The 19086-nt window shown below is 37.0% G+C and overlaps 1 protein-coding gene across 5 annotated transcripts in view; it reads left to right on the forward strand.

Moving 5' to 3' along the window:
• Positions 1-19086, forward strand: part of SEC22A (SEC22 homolog A, vesicle trafficking protein) — a 68508-nt gene that overhangs the window by 29110 nt on the left and 20312 nt on the right. For all 5 annotated transcript variants that reach the window (XM_035709868.2, XM_025475072.3, XM_049105402.1 and 2 more), the window contains one exon: positions 11703-11818. In XM_035709868.2, the coding sequence (XP_035565761.1) occupies positions 11703-11818 (116 nt within the window). The remainder of the gene's footprint in view (positions 1-11702; positions 11819-19086) is intronic.

A 19086-nucleotide genomic window follows, 5' to 3' on the forward strand; every position in this document is an offset into this window, starting at 1 on the left:
ATACGTGGCCTTATAGGAGTCATGGAAGCCAGAAGACCACTTAATGATGTCTTCTAAAGGATAAAAGAAACTGCAAATGTGGAATTCTGTGCGTAACAAAAATATACTGAAAGAATGAAATGGCAAGACTGGCTGTCCTTGCAATGTTCCTGATCTTAGCAGGGAAAATATTCAGTCTTTCACAGTTAAAAATGATGTTAACTTAGGGTTTATGTAAATGCCTTTTTATCTAGTTGAGAAAATTCCCTTATGTTCCTGGTTTGATGAGTGGTTGTACCAGAAATTAATGATGTATTGTGTCAAATGCTTTGTCTGCATTTATTTATTGAAATGATCATGATTTTCTTTTTGAAGTCTTTATGTGTAAATTACATTGATTGCTTTTTCTTTTTTTTAAGATTTTATTTATTTATTTTTGAGAGACACACATACAGAGAAAGGCAGAGACACAAGCAGAGGGAAGCAGGCTCCATGCACGGAGCCTGACGTGGGACTCTATTCCGGGTCTCCAGGATCACGCCCTGGGCTGAAGATGGCGCTAAACCGCTGAGCCACCAGGGCTTTTCAAATGCTAAACCAACCTTGGGTTTCTGTGATAAACCCCACTTTGCTAAAATTTTATTTAGATATTTTATATATGTTTTCATGTAGGAATTGGTTTATAGTTTTCCTTTTTTTGTAATGTTTTTGTCTGGTTTTGTTATCAGGATAACATTGGCTTCAGAATAAATTGGGAGGTATTTCCTCTGAATCTTCCAATTTTTTAAGAAATGTTTCTGTAGAATGTTTGTTTCCTTTTTTGGTCAGTTTGGTGAAGTCTTTTTTAGCCTCTGGTTTTCTTTGTGGAAATTTTTTTAACTACAATTTCTTTGGTGGATGTAGAGTTGTTCAAGTTACCTGTTTCTTCTTGAGTGAGTTTAAGTAGTTTGTGTCTTTGAAGGAATCTGTTCTTTTCACCTAAGTTAATGAATTTGGGGGAATAAGTTAATATTCTCGTAACCCTTTAATAATCCGTAGAATTGTAATGATACAACCATTCTCATTTCTGATATTGGAAATTTTTGTCTTTTGAATTTTTCTTCTGATCAATAAAAATGCTAAGCTCTAATAAAAATGATTTTCTTAAAGAACCAGCTTTTGGTTTCATTGACTTTTTATTGTTTTTGTTTCCTTTCATTGATTTATGATCTGGTCTTTATTACTTAATCTTCTGCTTACTTGGGGTTTAATTTGCCCTTTTTCTAGGTTCTTACAGCAGAAGTTGAGGTTATTTTTTTAAAAATTGGTTATATTTTATTTGAGATCTTTTCTAATCGGCATTTAGTAGTATATATTTCCTTCTAAATATTGCTTTAGCTACATTCATAAATTTTGATACATTGTATTTTCACTTTCATATTGTTTAAATGTTTTTTAAATTTCCCTTTTGATTTTTTTTTTATCACCCGTTGGTTATTTAGAAATGTGGTACAGAGTTTTAAATAGAGATTTTTCCGGATAGCTTTCATTTCTTGATTTCTAACTTCATATGGTCAGATACCAAATTTTGTTGATTCCAATCCTTTTAAATTTATTGAGACTTGTTTTTCTCTCCCAGAATATATTCTGCTTTAGCCGTTTTTCTGTGTTCTGTGTTGAAAAGTGTGTATTCTATTATTGTAGTGTGAAGTTCTCTACATGTCATTTAGATCGGGTTGGTTGATAATGTTCATATCTTTCATATCCTTCCTGATTTTCTGTCTACACTCAATTGTTGGTGTTTAAATCTGTGACTGTATTTGTGAATTTATATCTTTCTCCTCTTTGGTCTGCCAGTTTTTATTTTATATATTTTAAAGCTTGTTAAATATTTAGGATTGTTTTTTCTCTTGGTGCATGGATCTAGCAATATTCTTAGTTCAGCAGTCTATTAATATAGCCACTCTAACTTCTTCTTTAAGTAGTATTGCGATGGTTTATCTTTTTCTATCTTTTTTCTTTTAACTTCTCTGTGTCTTTCTATTTATAGTGGTTGCTTTTGGGTATTAATTTAGTTGAGTCTGTTGAGAAACAAAATCCAATTTGACTGTATCTGTCTTTTTATTTAGGTGTTTAGACTGCTTATATTTAATGTGATTATTGATATGGTTGGGTTTTTTTTTAAGATTTTATTTTTAAGCAATCTCTGTACTCATGGGGCTCAAACCTATAACCCCAAGATCAAGAGTCACATGCTCTATTGACTGAGCCAGCAAGGCACCCCAATGTGGTTAGTTTAAACCTACTACCTTGGCTGTTTGTTTTCTTTTTATCCTATTTTTAGTCACCTTTCTCTCTTTTTCTGTCTTCCTTTAAATTATTATTATTATTATTATTATTATTTATTCATTCATGATAGTCATAGAGAGAGGAGAGAGAGGCAGACACAGGCAGAGGGAGAAGCGGGCCCCTTGCCGGGAGCCCGACATGGGACTCAATCCTGGGACTCCGGGATCGCACCCTGGGCCAAAGGCAGGCGCTAAACTGCTGAGCCACCCAGGGACCCTCCCTTTAAATTATTTTTTGATCCATTTTCTGTTCTTTGTTGACTTATCACACCTCTTCATTTCATTTATTTGTTTTTATAGTTGCTTTAGGGTTTATAGTATATACCTGATATTTCATGGAAGGGCCAGTAGTTTTTGCCATGGCCAACAAGCAAGCCAGGTCTTGAAATGAAAACAGTTTTGTTTTGTTTTGCGTAAGGGCCATGTCATTGCTTCAAAGCCCAGGAGCCTCTTTTATGATTCTTCTTTCCAAATGTGCTTCAGACTCAAAAAATATCTCTATCTTCCACAGATATTTTGAACACCATTAGATCCGTGAGGCCTAAGGGCTGGATGGCAAAGTGTCCATTATGTAATGCAGTCTCAGTCTTTCTGTTGCTTTGGCCCTCCTTAGCTATTGTTACTCAGTAAACATGTTGCAGCTACATATCCACCTTTTGTAATGTTGCTTTTGGAATCTAAAGGCATACTCAGCAGATCTTTTCTTAGTGATCTGGGTTGCAAGGTGCAACCTGATGTTTACATTCAACATACTCTAGACTTTTAACCACCAGAAACTTGACTGAGGTGGTAGGCTCCTATAGTTTTTTTTTTTTTTTGTTTGTTTTTTAATTATTTTCCATACTCTGGCATACATGTATCATCCCAGGGTATCTAATCCAAGGCATATACTATCTGTTCTTCAGATCCTGTCAGCATGAGGATATCAACAAAGTGGATCAATATAATGTTCCATGAGGTGTTAAGATATTGGGTCCTTGTAGGCTAAGAGTCAGCAGACTTTTTCTCTAAATGGCCAGATAGCAAATATATTAGCTTTTATAGGCCAAATGGTCTCTGTTGCAACTACTACACTTTGCTGGTATCGTATAAAAATAACCATAGACAATGTGTAAAAGAATAGATAAGACTGTATTGTAATAAAGCTTTACTTACAAAAACAAGTGGTGGACTGGATTTGACCTGTGGGTCATAGTTTGCCCAACCCTGCTATAGACTAATCTCCAGCTTAGAGTTGATATAACCTCGTGGCAATATACTAAATGGACTGCTCTCATTCGCTCTCTCTTCTTCTTCTTCTTCTTCTTTTTTTTTTTTTTGTTTTTTTTTTGACAGCATGTGAGCGAGTGCTGTGGGGAGGGGCAGAGGGAGAGAGAATTCCAAGCTCAGTGGGGTTCAGTCTCACAACCCAGAGATCATGACCTGAGCCAAAGTCAAGAGTCAGGTGCTTAACTGACTAAGCCACTCAGGTACCCCTATGTACTGCTCTCTTTATCAGGTAAAAGCAAAATGCTTCTGATTTTCTCTGTTTATTAGGGTAGAAAAGAAAGTGTTAGCAAATTAGTATCTACATGTCATGGAATTAATTGATTGTTCCATATGGAGATTGTGTTTGGAAAAACACGTGAAATTGGAAGCCACAGTAATCTGTTATCCTCTACGATACTTTCATTTTGGAGCCTTAAACTGGAGAGTTAAATGGGTGTGTAGTAGGAATCAGTATCTGTGCATATTTTAATAAGCCTTGGATGGTGAAACTTATTTCTACATTTACCATAACGATTAATATTTTGATGATGTTTCAGTAGGGGAAGCTCCATGGCTTCCATTGGCCTGTCCTTCTCTAATAGTTGTAGTTTGATAGGTCTGACAGTCAGTGTTGCTGCCAAAATATCTGTCCATTAATGTATACAGTCTAGATCTAGAAAATTAACCTTTAATTTGAGGCAGGGGTCTATCCAACTTGATGTATCAAGAGATGAATTCTGTTAGAAAGTACGTGTATTGTTTGACTTCCATAAATCCCCACTCTGACCTGTAGTCTGTACTGTAATGGTATCCTGGATCACCAGACAGCAGACACTGGGAAAATGGGGGAAAATCTGGGATTGTTTTAAGAAAGATAAAGGGACACCTGGGTGGCTTAGCAGTTGAGCATCTGCCTTCGGCTCAGGGTGTGATCCCGGAGTCCCAGGATTGAGTGCCGCATGGGGCTCCCTGCATGGAGCCTGCTTCTCTTCCCTCTTCCTATGTCTCTGCCTGTCTCTCTGTGTGTCTCTCATGAAAGATTTTATTTATTCATGAGAGACACACAGAGAGACGCAGACATAAGCAGAGGGAGAAGCAGGCTTCTGTGGGGAGCCTGATGTGGGACTTGATCCAACGACTCTGGAATCATGCCCTGAGCCGAAGGCAGATGCTCGACCACTGACCACTCAGGAGTCCCTAAATTTTTCTTTAAATGCAGACCAAGCCTGCATAATATTTTCTGTAGTCTCTGTTGGTTTTCCTTTTTTTTTTTTCCTGAATAAGGTTATTATTATTTTTTTTAATTTATGATAGTCACACAAAGAGAGAGAGAGAGACAGAGGCAGAGACACAGGCAGAGGGAGAAGCAGGCTCCATGCACCGGGAGCCCGATGTGGGATGATTCGATCGCCCTGGGCCAAAGGCAGGCGCCAAACCACTGTGCCACCCAGGGATCCCTAAAGTTACTTTATTTTGGAATCTGGCTAATAGTTATTTGATAGACATTACTTTTCAGGCCCTTTTTTCTGTTACTTTTGGTTTCTTTTCTCTTTCTGACCTTGTGACCCCTTTCCCCACAGTCTAGCATGAATTTTTTCTATAATTTTTGGAAGTCTACAGATGTTCTGCTATCCATCATAGGGTGAATATGTTAAGCTAAACACTGTGTCTTACTTTTACCCTTTTTGTTTTCTTTTTAAAACATTTTATCATGGGGAAATTTTAAATAGCTACAAAGTAAACACAATAGTATAATGAACTCTTATGTACCTGTCACCCAACTATAGTAACTATGTCAACATTTTGCCATTCTTGTTTCATCTGTATCCCCACCCACTATCCACTCACCTACTTGATAATTACCTCTGTGGTTCTTTCTTTAAGGAAAAAAAAATTATTTATTTGAAAGAGACAGAGCATGAACAGGGAGGAGAGGGAGAAGAGGGAGAGGATTCCCAGGTCCTGCTCAATCCTAGGACCCTGGGATCATGACCTGAGCTGAAGGCAGATGTTTAACCCCCTGGACTACCCAGGTACCCTTGTGCTCTTTCTTCTTTAAGGGAAATTTGCACATGTTAAAATGCATGAATCTTTGCTGTGTGGTTTAGACACATGGATACATTTGTATAAACCATTCTGTTTTGAAGTGTAGATTTTATTCAGGTATGGCAAGGCCAACAGATCAGGAGACAGCTGCCACTGAAAAAGTAGTTATACTCAGATCCCAAGAGAAGGGTTCACACTACACCATCCAGGGCCATGTGGGGAAGTACTGGTATTGGTCAGGAGGTAAAGAAGTGAGAGCCAGATGTGAGCAAGAGCCTTTCTTGTGCTTTTGCCAGGAAGGAACTGGAGAGACAGGGTAAGCACGTTTGGCTGGGTTGGGTACTTCTAGCAGTCTCTGGATATAGGGCTGTTCTTAGTTGTGTGATACCTGACCCTGGGGTGATTCAGGCTGGGGGATAATGGCCCTGAGTTTGGGAGCCCCATAGAGAAGGTAAAGTATGGGATTTGGATTAGGGGATTTGCTTCTGAAAAACACTCTTGCAAGTGAGTGGTTTGGTATCTCTAGGAATTTGATAGCCTTGGGAAGGGCCACCCTCTAGGGTCAGAGCAAGGCCCCAAGATATCAAAGTATCAAAACACAGGATTATAAGAAAAAAACTAATACATACCTGTATCACAATATACAATATATCCATCTCCCCAGGAATTTCTTTTGTATCTCTTCCCAATCTCCATACCGCCTCTAGACAACCACTGTTCTGAATTTTTGCTCTCTAGTTATTTTTAATTTTGTTTGTTCTGGAACTTTATATAAACAAGATTATATAGTGTGACTCTTGTGTTTGGCTTCTTTTAGTACAGTGTCATGTCATAGGTCTCTGTAATTTGATCCTTTTTATTGCTGGGTAGTAGTCATTGTATGAACATGCCACAGTCTGTCCATTCTCCTGCTGATGGATATTAGCTTGTTTCCAGTTTGGGGTTATAAGGTTACTACAAGCATTTGTCTTTTGTTGACATGTTTTCATTTCTCTTGAGTAAATATTAGCAGTTGAATTTGCCAAATCAAAAGTAAGGTACATGTTTGAGTCTTTTAGAAACTACCAGTTTTCTAAAGTAGTTGTACCATTTTACATTTCCACAAGCAATGTGTGAGAGTTTCTTCTATGTTCTCATCAACATTTAGTGTTGCTGATCTTTTTAATTTTATATTCTGCTTTTATTTTTTAAAAAAGTTTCACAAAACTCTAAATACATTTTTCTGTTTTCTTTGACACCTTTATTTTTAGGATAAACACTAGGTTATACAGTCTTTTTTCCACCTGTGTAATTTTATAGACAGTTTCTCAGTTGACTGAGAATGGTACTCTATTTGGCAGTTGCCCCACAAGGCAAATAAAATTCCTAATCTCTGTCTCTCTCAAATACACACACACCTCAGTAAGTAAAATACAAGACAGAATGTGATACGTGTTCCAAAAGAGATAAATAAAATGTACCATTTTTAGGCCCCATGGCCTTAAAGGACATACAAGCTTTTGACAGGTGATGATCTAAGAAAGGGCCTGTGTTTAAAAAAAAAAAAAAAAAGTAGGTTTTTAGTATCATACAATTAGTCTCATTCAGTCATAATTTAGTAACAAATTATGTTCATTTAGATGGAACTGACCAGAAATTTATATGTTCCAAAATCTGTTTCTCCAGATATTTGGGGCATCATTGAATGTCTGTACCTCCAGAATTTTGTTTTTGCTCAAAGCATTGGTACTGTGGTATTATGATATGCTTTGAAGGTTAGAATGGTACCCTCATTTTACATCTTCGTAATGACTGTTCTCGTATTCTCTTTCGCCATTTGCCTTTCTCTTGACTCTTCTATTTCCTCTTCATTGAATTTTTTCATTCCACCTGTAAATGTATTCAAGTCTTCCTCCTCCACCACATGACAGGGGAAAAATAATTATTTCTCTTGGTCCTAGTCTGTCAGGCTGTCATCCTGGTTTTCTTTAACTGTGGTAGTGTTATTGCACTGCTTCTCTCTCTTACCGTCAACAGTTCTTAGCCTCTTGCAGGTTGAATTTTGCCTTCAGGCACTCTTCTGAAACTGTTTTATAACAAGTCAGCAACCATCCCTTAGCAATATATATATTATATATTATATATATTATATATATATAATCTTTTTTTTTTTTTCAAGTTCAGACTGTCTTTGGCCTGTGCACAGGCATTGTTACCCATATCTTTTTTATGGATGGTCTCCCCTTCCTAGGCTTCTGAGGCTCTTCCTCTTCTTATTCTCCTAAATCTGTCTTCCTGAATCCTGGTCCTCCCTTTAAAGGTAGTGTTTGCCAATGATTTGCAAAAATTCTTTCCCTAGTTATCCCATCCCAACCCTTCCTTTCAGATGCAAACCTTTCTGTCTCTCCAGCTCTCACTCTTCCATTCTTTGATTGCTTATTAAACATACCTCATTATCACTACAAGTTTGATATCTTTAAAATGTCTCCATTTTTTTTTTTTTTTTAATCAAACCTGAGTTTCTTCCAGTGGCTTTGCTGGCAGCACCCTTATCTTTCCAGTCATCCACACTTAAAACCTTGACATTTTCTTTAATTTTTTTTCATTTTTGTTTCCTAGTTAATTGCCAGGTCTGCTAGTTTTAACCCCTGTAATATCACTCATCTCTTCATTCCTGCTGTCACTATCCTAATTCAGGCCCTCATATCAGCCAGTCTTTTGCAATGACTCCCTAATGAATTCTCTAAGGTAGATTTGTAGAAAGAGCATGGGCTTCGCACTCTTGTTAGATCAAGTGCTAATTGTGAAGATGGCACTTACTAGCTGTCTGATTTATAGCAGATTATTTAACCTCCATTTACAGATGAAAAAATTCAGACACTGAGAAGTTAGTCATTCCTGCCTTATGAAGTACCACATTTTGAGGGATAAATGGGACAAAGTGTACCTATGAAGAAAGCACTGAGAAAATATTGTCTTCCTGCTTTTAATCTCTTTAAAACCTTAATATTCCTTAAGCATAGCTTTAATCATATTGGTCTCTTGCTTTTCAGTGTTTCTCCACTAACTTGTTCATAATTTTTAGCCTAGTATTTCCAACTGTTTGTTAATTTGCTTCAACTCCCATTCCTGACCTTATTTCTTCCTATTCTTCATAAACATCCTTTTAAGCCAAACAAAACCAATATTAATGTCCAGTGGGAAAGTGGTTAAGAATATGAGTTCTAGTGTCAGGCTACCTGGGTTTAAATCCTAGTTCATTTACTTTGGACAAATTACTTAGTTTCTCTATACCTTAGTTTCATTTGAAAAGACAGGGTAATTATAGTGCCTACTGCACTGGGTTCTTGGAAGGGTGAAACGAGATCATGTATATAAGCCCTTGTGCCTGGTACATCGAGAACAGCCCTATTAGTAGGATTAGCGGAGGTAGTAGTAGTAGTAGTTGTTGTTTATGCTCTTAATATTTGCATCTCATTTCTACCTCCAGGCTCACATTCTTTTCTCTGCATGAAATGTATGAAATGTAGTTTTTCCAATTTTTAACTATCTAAATTTTAACCCATCTTTAAATATCTTCCCTGGTTTTCTTACCACTCCTGTATCACCACCTTCCCCCTAATTACCTTTCTTCTTTCTTCTTCAGAATTCCTTAACTATTTTAGTTTAGAATGCTTATCTGTCTGTTTCCCTTCAAAAGACTAGAAGTATCTTGAGAGCAGATTGTGCAAATAATAATTCTTTGTATTTTCTGAAGCACAATATTTTACACAGAATCATGCTAAAAAGTATTTGCTAAGTGAGTATATTAATTCCCTATAAGCAATAACCCTTTGGTTCCAAGAGGTTTACTCTTACTTCTTAGGAGCTTTTGTAAACTTCATTAATCATTGGCTCATAAAAAGTTTAATTTTGTCATGACCCATTATTGGGCTCAAGGAGAGTAATTAAAGAAAAGGCATTGTAGCAAAAGACAGTTATAGCAAAAACAAAACAACAACTGACCAGATGACACTACTTGGAATTCAGTAACTTTTTTTCTTCCTAAAAAAAAAATTGCCTCTCATTTATTATTTTTCCAAATCCACTCTATACCTACTAGTACCTACCATGGTGCCACATTGAAGTGTGAAGTGAGCATTTGTGGATAACAATGAATCTAAAATATGTTTTACTAAAATAGAAAAGAGATATCGCATAATACATTAAAATGTGATTTAAATATCTTGTTCAGTTGCTAACATGAGAAATTGTCCTTAGGGAGTGTCACCCTCATGTTGTATGCAGATGGAGTTTTCTCTTGGTAACCATTCCCCCAGGTCCTAGGGAAGAAGATAGGGTGGGAGTGGGTGAATCTTTACTTGAGAATTTCTTTCCCACAGTGATTTGGCACAGCTCCATCCTGTTCTTCAGCATAATACATGCCTTGTCTTTGTTAAAAGAGGCTTGTCATTTGCTCTCATGCTTTTAAAAATATTTTGGGTCATTTTGAAATAATTTTAATAGTAAATAGTAAGTGGTATACTATAATTAATTATAAAGAGAGCGTTCCAAGGCCAAGAGATAAATATTAGAAACTTAATATTTAATATAGTCATTTATTTCTTAAATAGGCATTGGTCAACACCTTAAAATGGTAATATTTTTCCATTCAGAATGGCCATACTTGTCCATAAACAGCTAAGATTTTTTTCTTTAGTTATAATACAGAATATTATTTGGGCTTTTTCATAAGGTAAACTTGTATACTTTAGAAGTATGATTTATGTAATCTGTTCATTTGTCAGGTAGTTTTATCCTTGAGGCCCATATTAAGGATTCCTTTTTTATTAGAGGCCAGTTTTTCCCTACTACTGAGAGGGTGTGGGGAGGGATGGACAGGGGATACAAAACACGACTAATTATAGACTAGTTGGATAGATTGTGAAGGTTTTTTTCTACTGATTAAAAATTTGGTATTAATGCTTTACAAAGATATTTAAATTTTTGTTTTCATATTAAAACCTCAAAGAAATTGAGAGACCAAGTAATCAGCTTGGGCAAAGAAGAAATTTAAGAAAATATTATCCCATCTTAGCATTTTCTTCTGAACTTGAAGAACAAATACTTTTTTATGATATGTAGGGTTTTGTGTTTCTGTAACTATTTAGGGAAGCTTTTCTGCTGTAATGGCTGAATATAAGTTGCAGAGATTTAAGCCTTTCCTTATATTAATGTTCTACCTCATTAACTTCATTGTTAGGGCTTTTACACTTCAGCGATTTAAATAAAATGATCTAACTGTGGTTCTGTTGCCCCCTCTTTCCCTCTGTCTCTTTTTGAGGTCTAGATGATTATTTCATTTTGTATTTTCATTTAGACTCAGTTGTTAATTCTGTTAAGCCCAAGATGATGATAAAGTGAAACTACTGCATAACTAAATATCTTACCCTACTGAAGCCCACAGATAACAGAATCCATTCGTGAAGATGAAGTGGTCACTTCTTCAGCTAGTGTTTTATCATTTGTAGTGTTCTTCAGGTGGTCTTCAGAGATCAGGAACTTCATAGCCATACGACTATTCTATTGTAAAGTTCAGATTGGTGATTATATAGAAGCTTTCACATATATCCCATGGTATTTATAGCCCTGGAACCCAAATAAGGGAATTTTGCTTAAAAAAAAAAAAAAAAAAGCAAGCTATGTTTGTCCTTAAAAGTGTTATCTAAGCATTTTTCAGAAAAAGTAGGAATTATGCAATGATTTTTCAGGCAAAGTCACCTTTGCTTATATTTGCAACTCCTTGCAAATGGTAGACCTATTTAAGCAGTAAGTTTTTTTTCTACATGACTTACTGCCAGATGTGAGCACTCCTTAGCACTCTATACCCCAAGTGCAAGTGAGATGTCTTTGTTAAAAATGTAGAGAAAAAGCAGTTAATTGAGCTTGAGTTCAGGGCAGTGAAGCTGACATGTCATCGTTTTGCATTTTAAAAAATTGTTCCTAATATATTAATAAATAGCTTTATGAAGATTAATCCGTGTTTGACCCATTTAAATTAAGCAGTGAATTTCATTTTACATAATTTTAGGTATTGACGTAAGATAGTGATACTCATTTCTAACCATTTCTTTTATTTTCCAGCTCACCTGCGACTGGAACCAGCAACTCTGTCAGGGATTGTGGCTTTTATCCTCAGTCTTTTATGTGGAGCTCTGAATTTAATTCGAGGTTTTCATGCCATAGAAAGTGTTTTGCAGGTACTGTGCTGTTTTTGCAATTTCAAGTGACAATGCCTGTTGATTCTACTTGTTACTCAATTGATTTGAATTGATTTGGGTATAGTACAATTTACGGTGTGTGCTCAGACTACCCTAGTCTCCTCTTCCTCTAAGAACAGTGATTTCTAGTTGGCTTCTTTGACTCAATTAGCACGTATTTATTTACTGTTTGCTCTGCAGGAGGCTCTGTTTATAGGTACTCTGGGGACACCAAGATATTTCTGACATGAGCACAGCATAGAGCCCAGATTGAATTGGGAGGGGGCAAAGCAGCACATGAATAATTGCCAAGTACGTAGAGTTTGAAAGAGGAATAGTCAGTGTAAGGATAGGAGAAAGAGGCTTTGTGGAGGAGGGGTGAGCTGGATCTAAAAGGATCCTAATGGACAGAAAGGAATGGAAGAAAGAAGGCATTTAAAGGCAGGTTTTTGTCCCAGTTCTGTGTATTTCCACTTTGTTATCTGTTCTTTTTCCTTTTTGTTGGTGACTACCTGAAACCATTATTGTTTTCAGATATTGCCAACTACTTTGTTTTCCAGTAGAATTTTTTCCAGAGACCGTGGCTGTCAGAATATACTAACTTTTTCTCTTTCTTTCTTAAAGTTAAGCACATTTCAGACTGGATAGTTTTCTTTACCTTTGTTTGTACTCACTTTCTCTGAAGACTTTTTTTTTTTCCTGATACTTCCACATGTAAATTAGTTCTCTGTTTTTGGTCAGCATTAAGCTCAGAATACCATTCATAAAAACCCACTTAGCATACCTTGTATTCTTTTTTAAAATTGCTTGTTAGTTTGGGGAACACTTAGTACCATTCTGAGTACCCTCTGAATGTCCTCAGCTGTTTGAAGCCAATAGCAGAGGAAATCACAGGTTCCAGGCAGTTAAGCTGTCCCTTTGAGTAGGTAGGCAGAGCTTCTCAGGACTTTTCAGTTTCGTTTTTCAAACCTCTTAAACCCCCAGTTAAAGCCCCTCTTCCCTTTGAGACCTAGGACAGCTGGCTACTGTCCTTTGGTGTTCCTGTCCCTATTCCCTAGCCAGGTCAGCTTTATTCCAGCAGGAGTTCAGTTTTGAGCCAGTTAGACAACCTGCCAAAAAGAAAAAGCAATTTGGAGAAAGCTGATTGGAAAAGTTAATAAATAGGATAGCCTCTTCCTTTTTTTTTTTTTTTTTTTTTTAACTTGATGTAGTGGAAAGATCAGTAGTATAGGTGTGTGAAGAGATGGTTTTTGTGGAGGAAAGAGAGAGAGGGTTGGCTCCATCTCAGCTCCTGATTAGCTCTGTGACCTTGAATAGCTCACTTTACTCTCTAGTCCTCAATATCATTACTTATAAAATGAAGAAGGCTGAATTTGATGAGTATTTTCCAAGTATGGGGCATATTTACCACTAGTTGTACAGTGGATGACTTTAAGTGGTAGAGGAAGAAACATTTTTAATTTAAGGGTTGTATATTTAGTGTATGTTAATGTGTAGTATCTGTATTTGGTAAGATTAATGATAGAGATATAAAATTTTCCTTTTAAAATTAATTTTGACAAAAAGTCAACTTTATGTAATTTATTAAGTAAGTAATGGTATAATTAGTATTTGGAGTTGGCAAAAATTGTGAAGATGGTTTTTTGTGGTTAAAAAAATTCTCAGGTTGTTTGAAGTTAGCAAATTAATAAATAAGGGGAGGGAGCATATCTGAGTAGAGAGAAGTTTTTGTGTTGCAGAGACTTACCATCCCTGACTCAGAAGACTGTCCACATGTGGAACCGGGAGCTTAGACCCCCATTACTTTTAAGTTAAAAGTCAGACAAGGCTGTTGTATCTCACAAAAGCTATTAAAGAAAATGATTTCTTTCAGGCACTCAGATATCTTATCCCTCATCTTCCTGGATTGATCTTTGCTTCCCCCTCCTCTGATTCACAACTTCAAAATAAGGAAAATAGGGATGCCTGGGTGGCTCAGCGGTTGAGCATTTGCCTTTGCCCTGGGGCCTGATCCTGGAGACCCAGGATCGAGTCCCACGTCAGGCTCCCTGCATGGAGCCTGCTTCTCCCTCTGCCTGTGTCTCTGCCTCTCTCTCATCTCTCATGAATAAATAAATAATCTTAAAAAAAAATAAGGAAAGTAGTATAAACTATATCTTTTCATGCTTTTGAGCTGCTACAACTGGCTGATGCCTGCCTCGATTCCTGAGTGTTTCATGTTTTCCCTCTGAGCAGTAATGTCTTTGCTTCTGCCTCATCGAAGTTGTTGTTTAGGTTTCAGAAGAATAATAATCGAATTAAACTGATTACTACTTACATGTAACTAACTGATGGCTCTGAGATTTCTCAGCCTATTGCTACTTTAAAAAGACATCACAGAGCAATGTAACTCATGAACACAGATGGAAAACTCAACAAGATATTAGCAAATTGAATCCAATGATGTATAAAAAGAATTATATATCACAGACAAGGGGGATTTTATTCCACATATGCAAGGCTGGTGCAACACTGGACAAGTAGTTAATGTAATCCATTACATCAACAGGCTAAAGAAGAAAAATCATATGAACATATCTGTGGATGGAGAAAAAGCATTTGACAAAGTCTAATACCTATTCACGAACCCATCACAAACTAGGAATAAAGGGGAGCTCCCTCAGTTTGATAAAGAACATCGACAGAAACCCTATAGCTAATACCAAACTTGATGAGAAACTAGATGCTTTCTCCCTAAGAACAGGAACAAGACAAAGATTTGCCTCTAACCGTTCCTAGTCAACATTGTACTGGGAAACCTAGTTAATGCAGTTAAGACAAGAAAACAGAAGGCATACAGATTGGGGGGAAAAGGAACACTACTGTCTTTATTCATAGATATTCTGATTATGTAGAAAATCCTCAAAATTGACAGATTCCTAGAACTCATAAATGATTATAGCATGGTCACAGGATCCAGAGTAAATATATAAAAGTTACTTAATATCAGCAAGGAACAATTGAAATTTGAAATTTAAAAAGCAATACTATTTATATTAGCATCTCCAAAAATGAGGCACTAAATAAATCTAACACAATACATATAAGATCTGTATGAGAAAAACTATAAAACTCTGATAAGAGAAAGATTTAAATAAATGGATAGACATTCAGTATTGTTAAGATGTCACTTCTTCCCAATTTGATCTGTAGATTCAACACAACCCCAGTCAAAATCCCAGAAAGTTATTTAGTAGATATAGACTAAGTGATCCTGTAGGGAAAGGCAAAAGACTCAGAATAGCCAACACAATACTGAGGAGAAGGAAATCGAAGGACTGGTACTACCCAACTTCAAGACTTGTCAACCTGTAATAATTAAGACAGTGTGACTGGCAAAACAATAGACAGATCAATAGAACAGACTGGAGAGCCCAGAAATACACCCACAAGTATAGTCAATCTTTGACAAAGGAACAAAAGCAATTCAGTGGAGGAAGAATAATCTTTTCAACAAATGGTGCTAAAATAGCTAGACATCCACATGCAAATAATAAATCTAGACACAGATTTTATACCTTTAATAAAAAAAACCTAGCTCAAAATGGATCACAGACTTGAATGTAAGATATAAAACTTAAAAAACATAACAGGAGAAAACTAAGATGATCTTGGGTTTGGTGATGACTTTTTAGATACATCAAAAATATCCGTGAAAGGTTTTTTTTTTTTTTTCATTTTTTAAAAAGATTTTATTTATTCATGAGAGACACACACACAGAGAGAGAGAGGCAGAGACACAGGCTGAGGGAGAAGCAGGCTCCATGCAGGGAGCCCAATGTGGGACTCGATTCCGGGACTCCAGGATCACACCCTGGGCTGAAGGCGATGCTGAACTGCTGAGCCACTAGGGCTTCCCTGATCCGTGAAAGTTTAAAAACTTTTGTTCTGGGAAGGGCATTAAGAGAATGAAAAGCCACAGATTAAGAGAAAATATTTGCAGAACGGGTCTGACAAAGGGCTTATGTCCAAAGCATACAAAGAACTAAAACTCAGGAGCACAAATAATACAATTAAAAATTAGGCAAAAGAATGGAACAGACACCGCACCACGGTAGATATACAGGTGGCAGATGAGCACATGAAAAGATATCCAGGGGATCCCTGGGTGGCTCAGCGGTTTAGCACCTGCCTTTGGCCCAGGGCGTGATCCTGGAGTCCCGGGATCGAGCCCCACATCGGGCTCTCTGCATGGAGCCTGCTTCTCCCTCTGCCTGTGTCTCTGCGCCTCTCTCTCTTTCTCTCTCTCTCTCTGTGTCTCTCATGAATAAATAAAATCTTAAAAAAAAAAGATATCCAACATCATATGTCACTAAGGAATTGCAAATTAAAACAACAATAAGATACCACTAAACTCCTATTAGAATGGCAAAATCCAAAACACTGACAAAACCAAATGTTTAGTGAGGATATGTAAATACGAACTCTTCATTCAATGCTGGTGGGAGTGCAGAATGGCTCAGTTGCTTTAGAAGACAATTTGGCTGTCTGTATGATCCAACAGTCAGGCTTCTAGGTATATTTGCTTAAACGAGTAGGAAACTTATGTCCACACAAAAACCTGCACATGAATGTTTATATCTGCTTTACTCGTAATTTCAAAAAACTAGAAGCAACTGGGATGTCCTTCAAAGGATAAAAGAATAAACAAACTGGCAAGCTGTACAATGGAGTATTTTCAGTAATAAAAAGAAATCTCTCAAGCCACAAAAAGACATGGCAAAACCTTAAGTGCACATTACTTAATGAGAGAAGCCTGAGAAAACTGCATACTTACATGATTCTAATTATATGACATCCTGGGGAAGGCAAAACTATAGAGACAGTAAGTAAAAGGATGAGAAGTTGCCAGTACTATGGAGGGAGGTAGAAAGGGATGAAATCCCATGCTCCATGGGATTTAGGGCAGTGAAACTATTCAGTATGTTACTGTAATGGTGGTTACGTTATTCTACGTTTGTCAAAACCCAGAGAATGTACAATACAAAGAGCGAACCCTAATGTAAACTGTGGGCTTCAGTTAATGATGTGTCACTGTTGGCTGATCCGTTGTAACAAATGTACCACATTAATGTAAAATGTTAATGAGGAAACTGTGAACAGGGAAGAGCCAGGTATGTAGGAATTCAGCAGTACACTCTCTGCTTAATTTTCCATAAACCTGTTCTAAGGATAAAAGTCTATTAATTGAAACACACACATTCATACCACCCATCAACATTAAAACAAAGACCGGGAAGGGAGGAGCCTTCTCCAGCCTTTGGTTTTCATTAGGTGTGGCTCCACTTAGCAGTTAAAGTATAGCTCCTTGTACCCAGCCAGCTTCTAGGAAATGGTGGATTGGCTTTCTCTTCTCATGGAACAGCTGAGCTTTCCCCTTCACGCGGGCCAGGAGGGGATGTCAGTGTCCCAGCCTGGGTGGAACCTGGGAATGTGATTCATGTTTTGATGTCAGGTGTATACTTTTGTGCCCTTTGAGAATAGTGGCCATTTTGAGAAAGCCAGTGGAGACCCTCTGACCCTGCAACCACTAGTCCCTCTCAGCTCATCCCCAAGTACCCCCACCAAAGATGATTGGAGAAAATAATATCTTTTAATTTACATTTATTTGTATAAAGAAACTCTTGAACAATAAGAAACTAAAAAATGCAGTAGGAACTGGACAGATGGGCAGCAGGGTAGGAATGAGACTCTTCACAGTATATGTCTTATATTATTTTTACTCTTTGAACCATATGACTATATTATTCAGATTTTAAGTAATAAAAATGAGTATTTAGTAACACCTGTGATTTAAGCATAAAAAAAAAAAAAAGACAACTTCTGTTAACCCAACCTAATAGGTAGATTTTCAATAACATTTTAGTTGAGTAAAGGTAAATATTTTTGTTGGGGTTAAAGGGAGCCTGAGCACTTTCCCTGGTTTTTGTAGCTTCTTACTTACTGCCTCTGTCTTAGAGACCAGTTTCCCCTAGAAGCTTCAAGGTTTTTTGATTGTTTTAAACAGTTCCTTAAAACTGTGGTGCTGGAGTATGAAGGAAACATGGAGTACCTTACAAGTAGGGAAGAAATTAGAAGGCTTTTTTTTTTTTTTTAATTAGTAGATCATTATAATTTGGGGACTCAGTAGATGCTTGTATCTTTGAGATGTATCTTTCTAATGGTTGACATGGAATTCTTTCTTTTTCACTGCTGTCCTAGATTTATTCCAACAGTGTTTCCTTATCACCTGATCCAAGGACCTGTAAACTGGTCGAAATGGGATTTTTAGCTGTCTGGAAACTATGGACACTTAGTTACTTGGTTCCTTTAAGATTGTTTTAAATCTTTGTTCTATCATAGCCACCTGACCTATTCCACATACATTCATCAGTAATTGAGGTTTCTAAAATGGGGACACTTAAAGACAGGAACAAGGAATCAGTACAAAGTTGGGAGGAATATAGTCCACAGTTAGTTTGTCACTTGTAGATAGGCTGAAAATATTTTCCAGCAAATTCTGATCTTCTAAATGAGAATCACCTAAATGAGAATCACTGCTTTTGGAAATTCATTGGACCAAAAGTAGAGGTTCCTATTGCAGTTATTGGGGATTTTTATATCAACATAGAGGAAAATGTTCTGATAAGTCATGCTTGGAAATATTTTTCCATGTTTTTTTTCTAAGAATAATGAATTAGGAGCACTGTGTGGTGTTGGAAATATCTACCTTCTAAGGATTCTGTGTCTTCCTTTTTTTTTTTTTTCTTTTAAACATTTTATTTATTCATGAGAGACATAGGGAGGGAAAGAGAGAGAGAGGCAGAGACACAGGCAGAGGGAGAACCAGGCTCCATGCAGGGAGCCCAATGTGGGACTTGATCCCAGGACTCCAGGATCACACCCTGGGCTGAAGGTGGCACTAAACCACTGAGCCACCCGGGCTGCCCAGGATTCTGTGTCTTAAAGGATGGAAAGGACAGTAGGTAAACAGAAGGAGAGAATGGAATGTCAAACTGCAGAGGATACTGTGATCAATTTAGAGTTTTAAGCAGGATAGGATTAGGGGTACAAACTAGATTAGTTTCAACAAGTACATTCTTTCAGCCCAGGTTAACCTAAAATATATATACAGAATTGGGGACCTGAGGTCTCTTGCTTTTACTTTTCCCTCATTGGCGTCTATTTCATTATTGTTGATGACTTGTACTGGAAAAAGATCCTTTTTATTCTCACTAAAGCCATTGAAT

Source organism: Canis lupus, chromosome 33 (assembly GCF_003254725.2).
Source record: "Canis lupus dingo isolate Sandy chromosome 33, ASM325472v2, whole genome shotgun sequence".
Taxonomy (NCBI): Eukaryota; Metazoa; Chordata; class Mammalia; order Carnivora; family Canidae; genus Canis; species Canis lupus.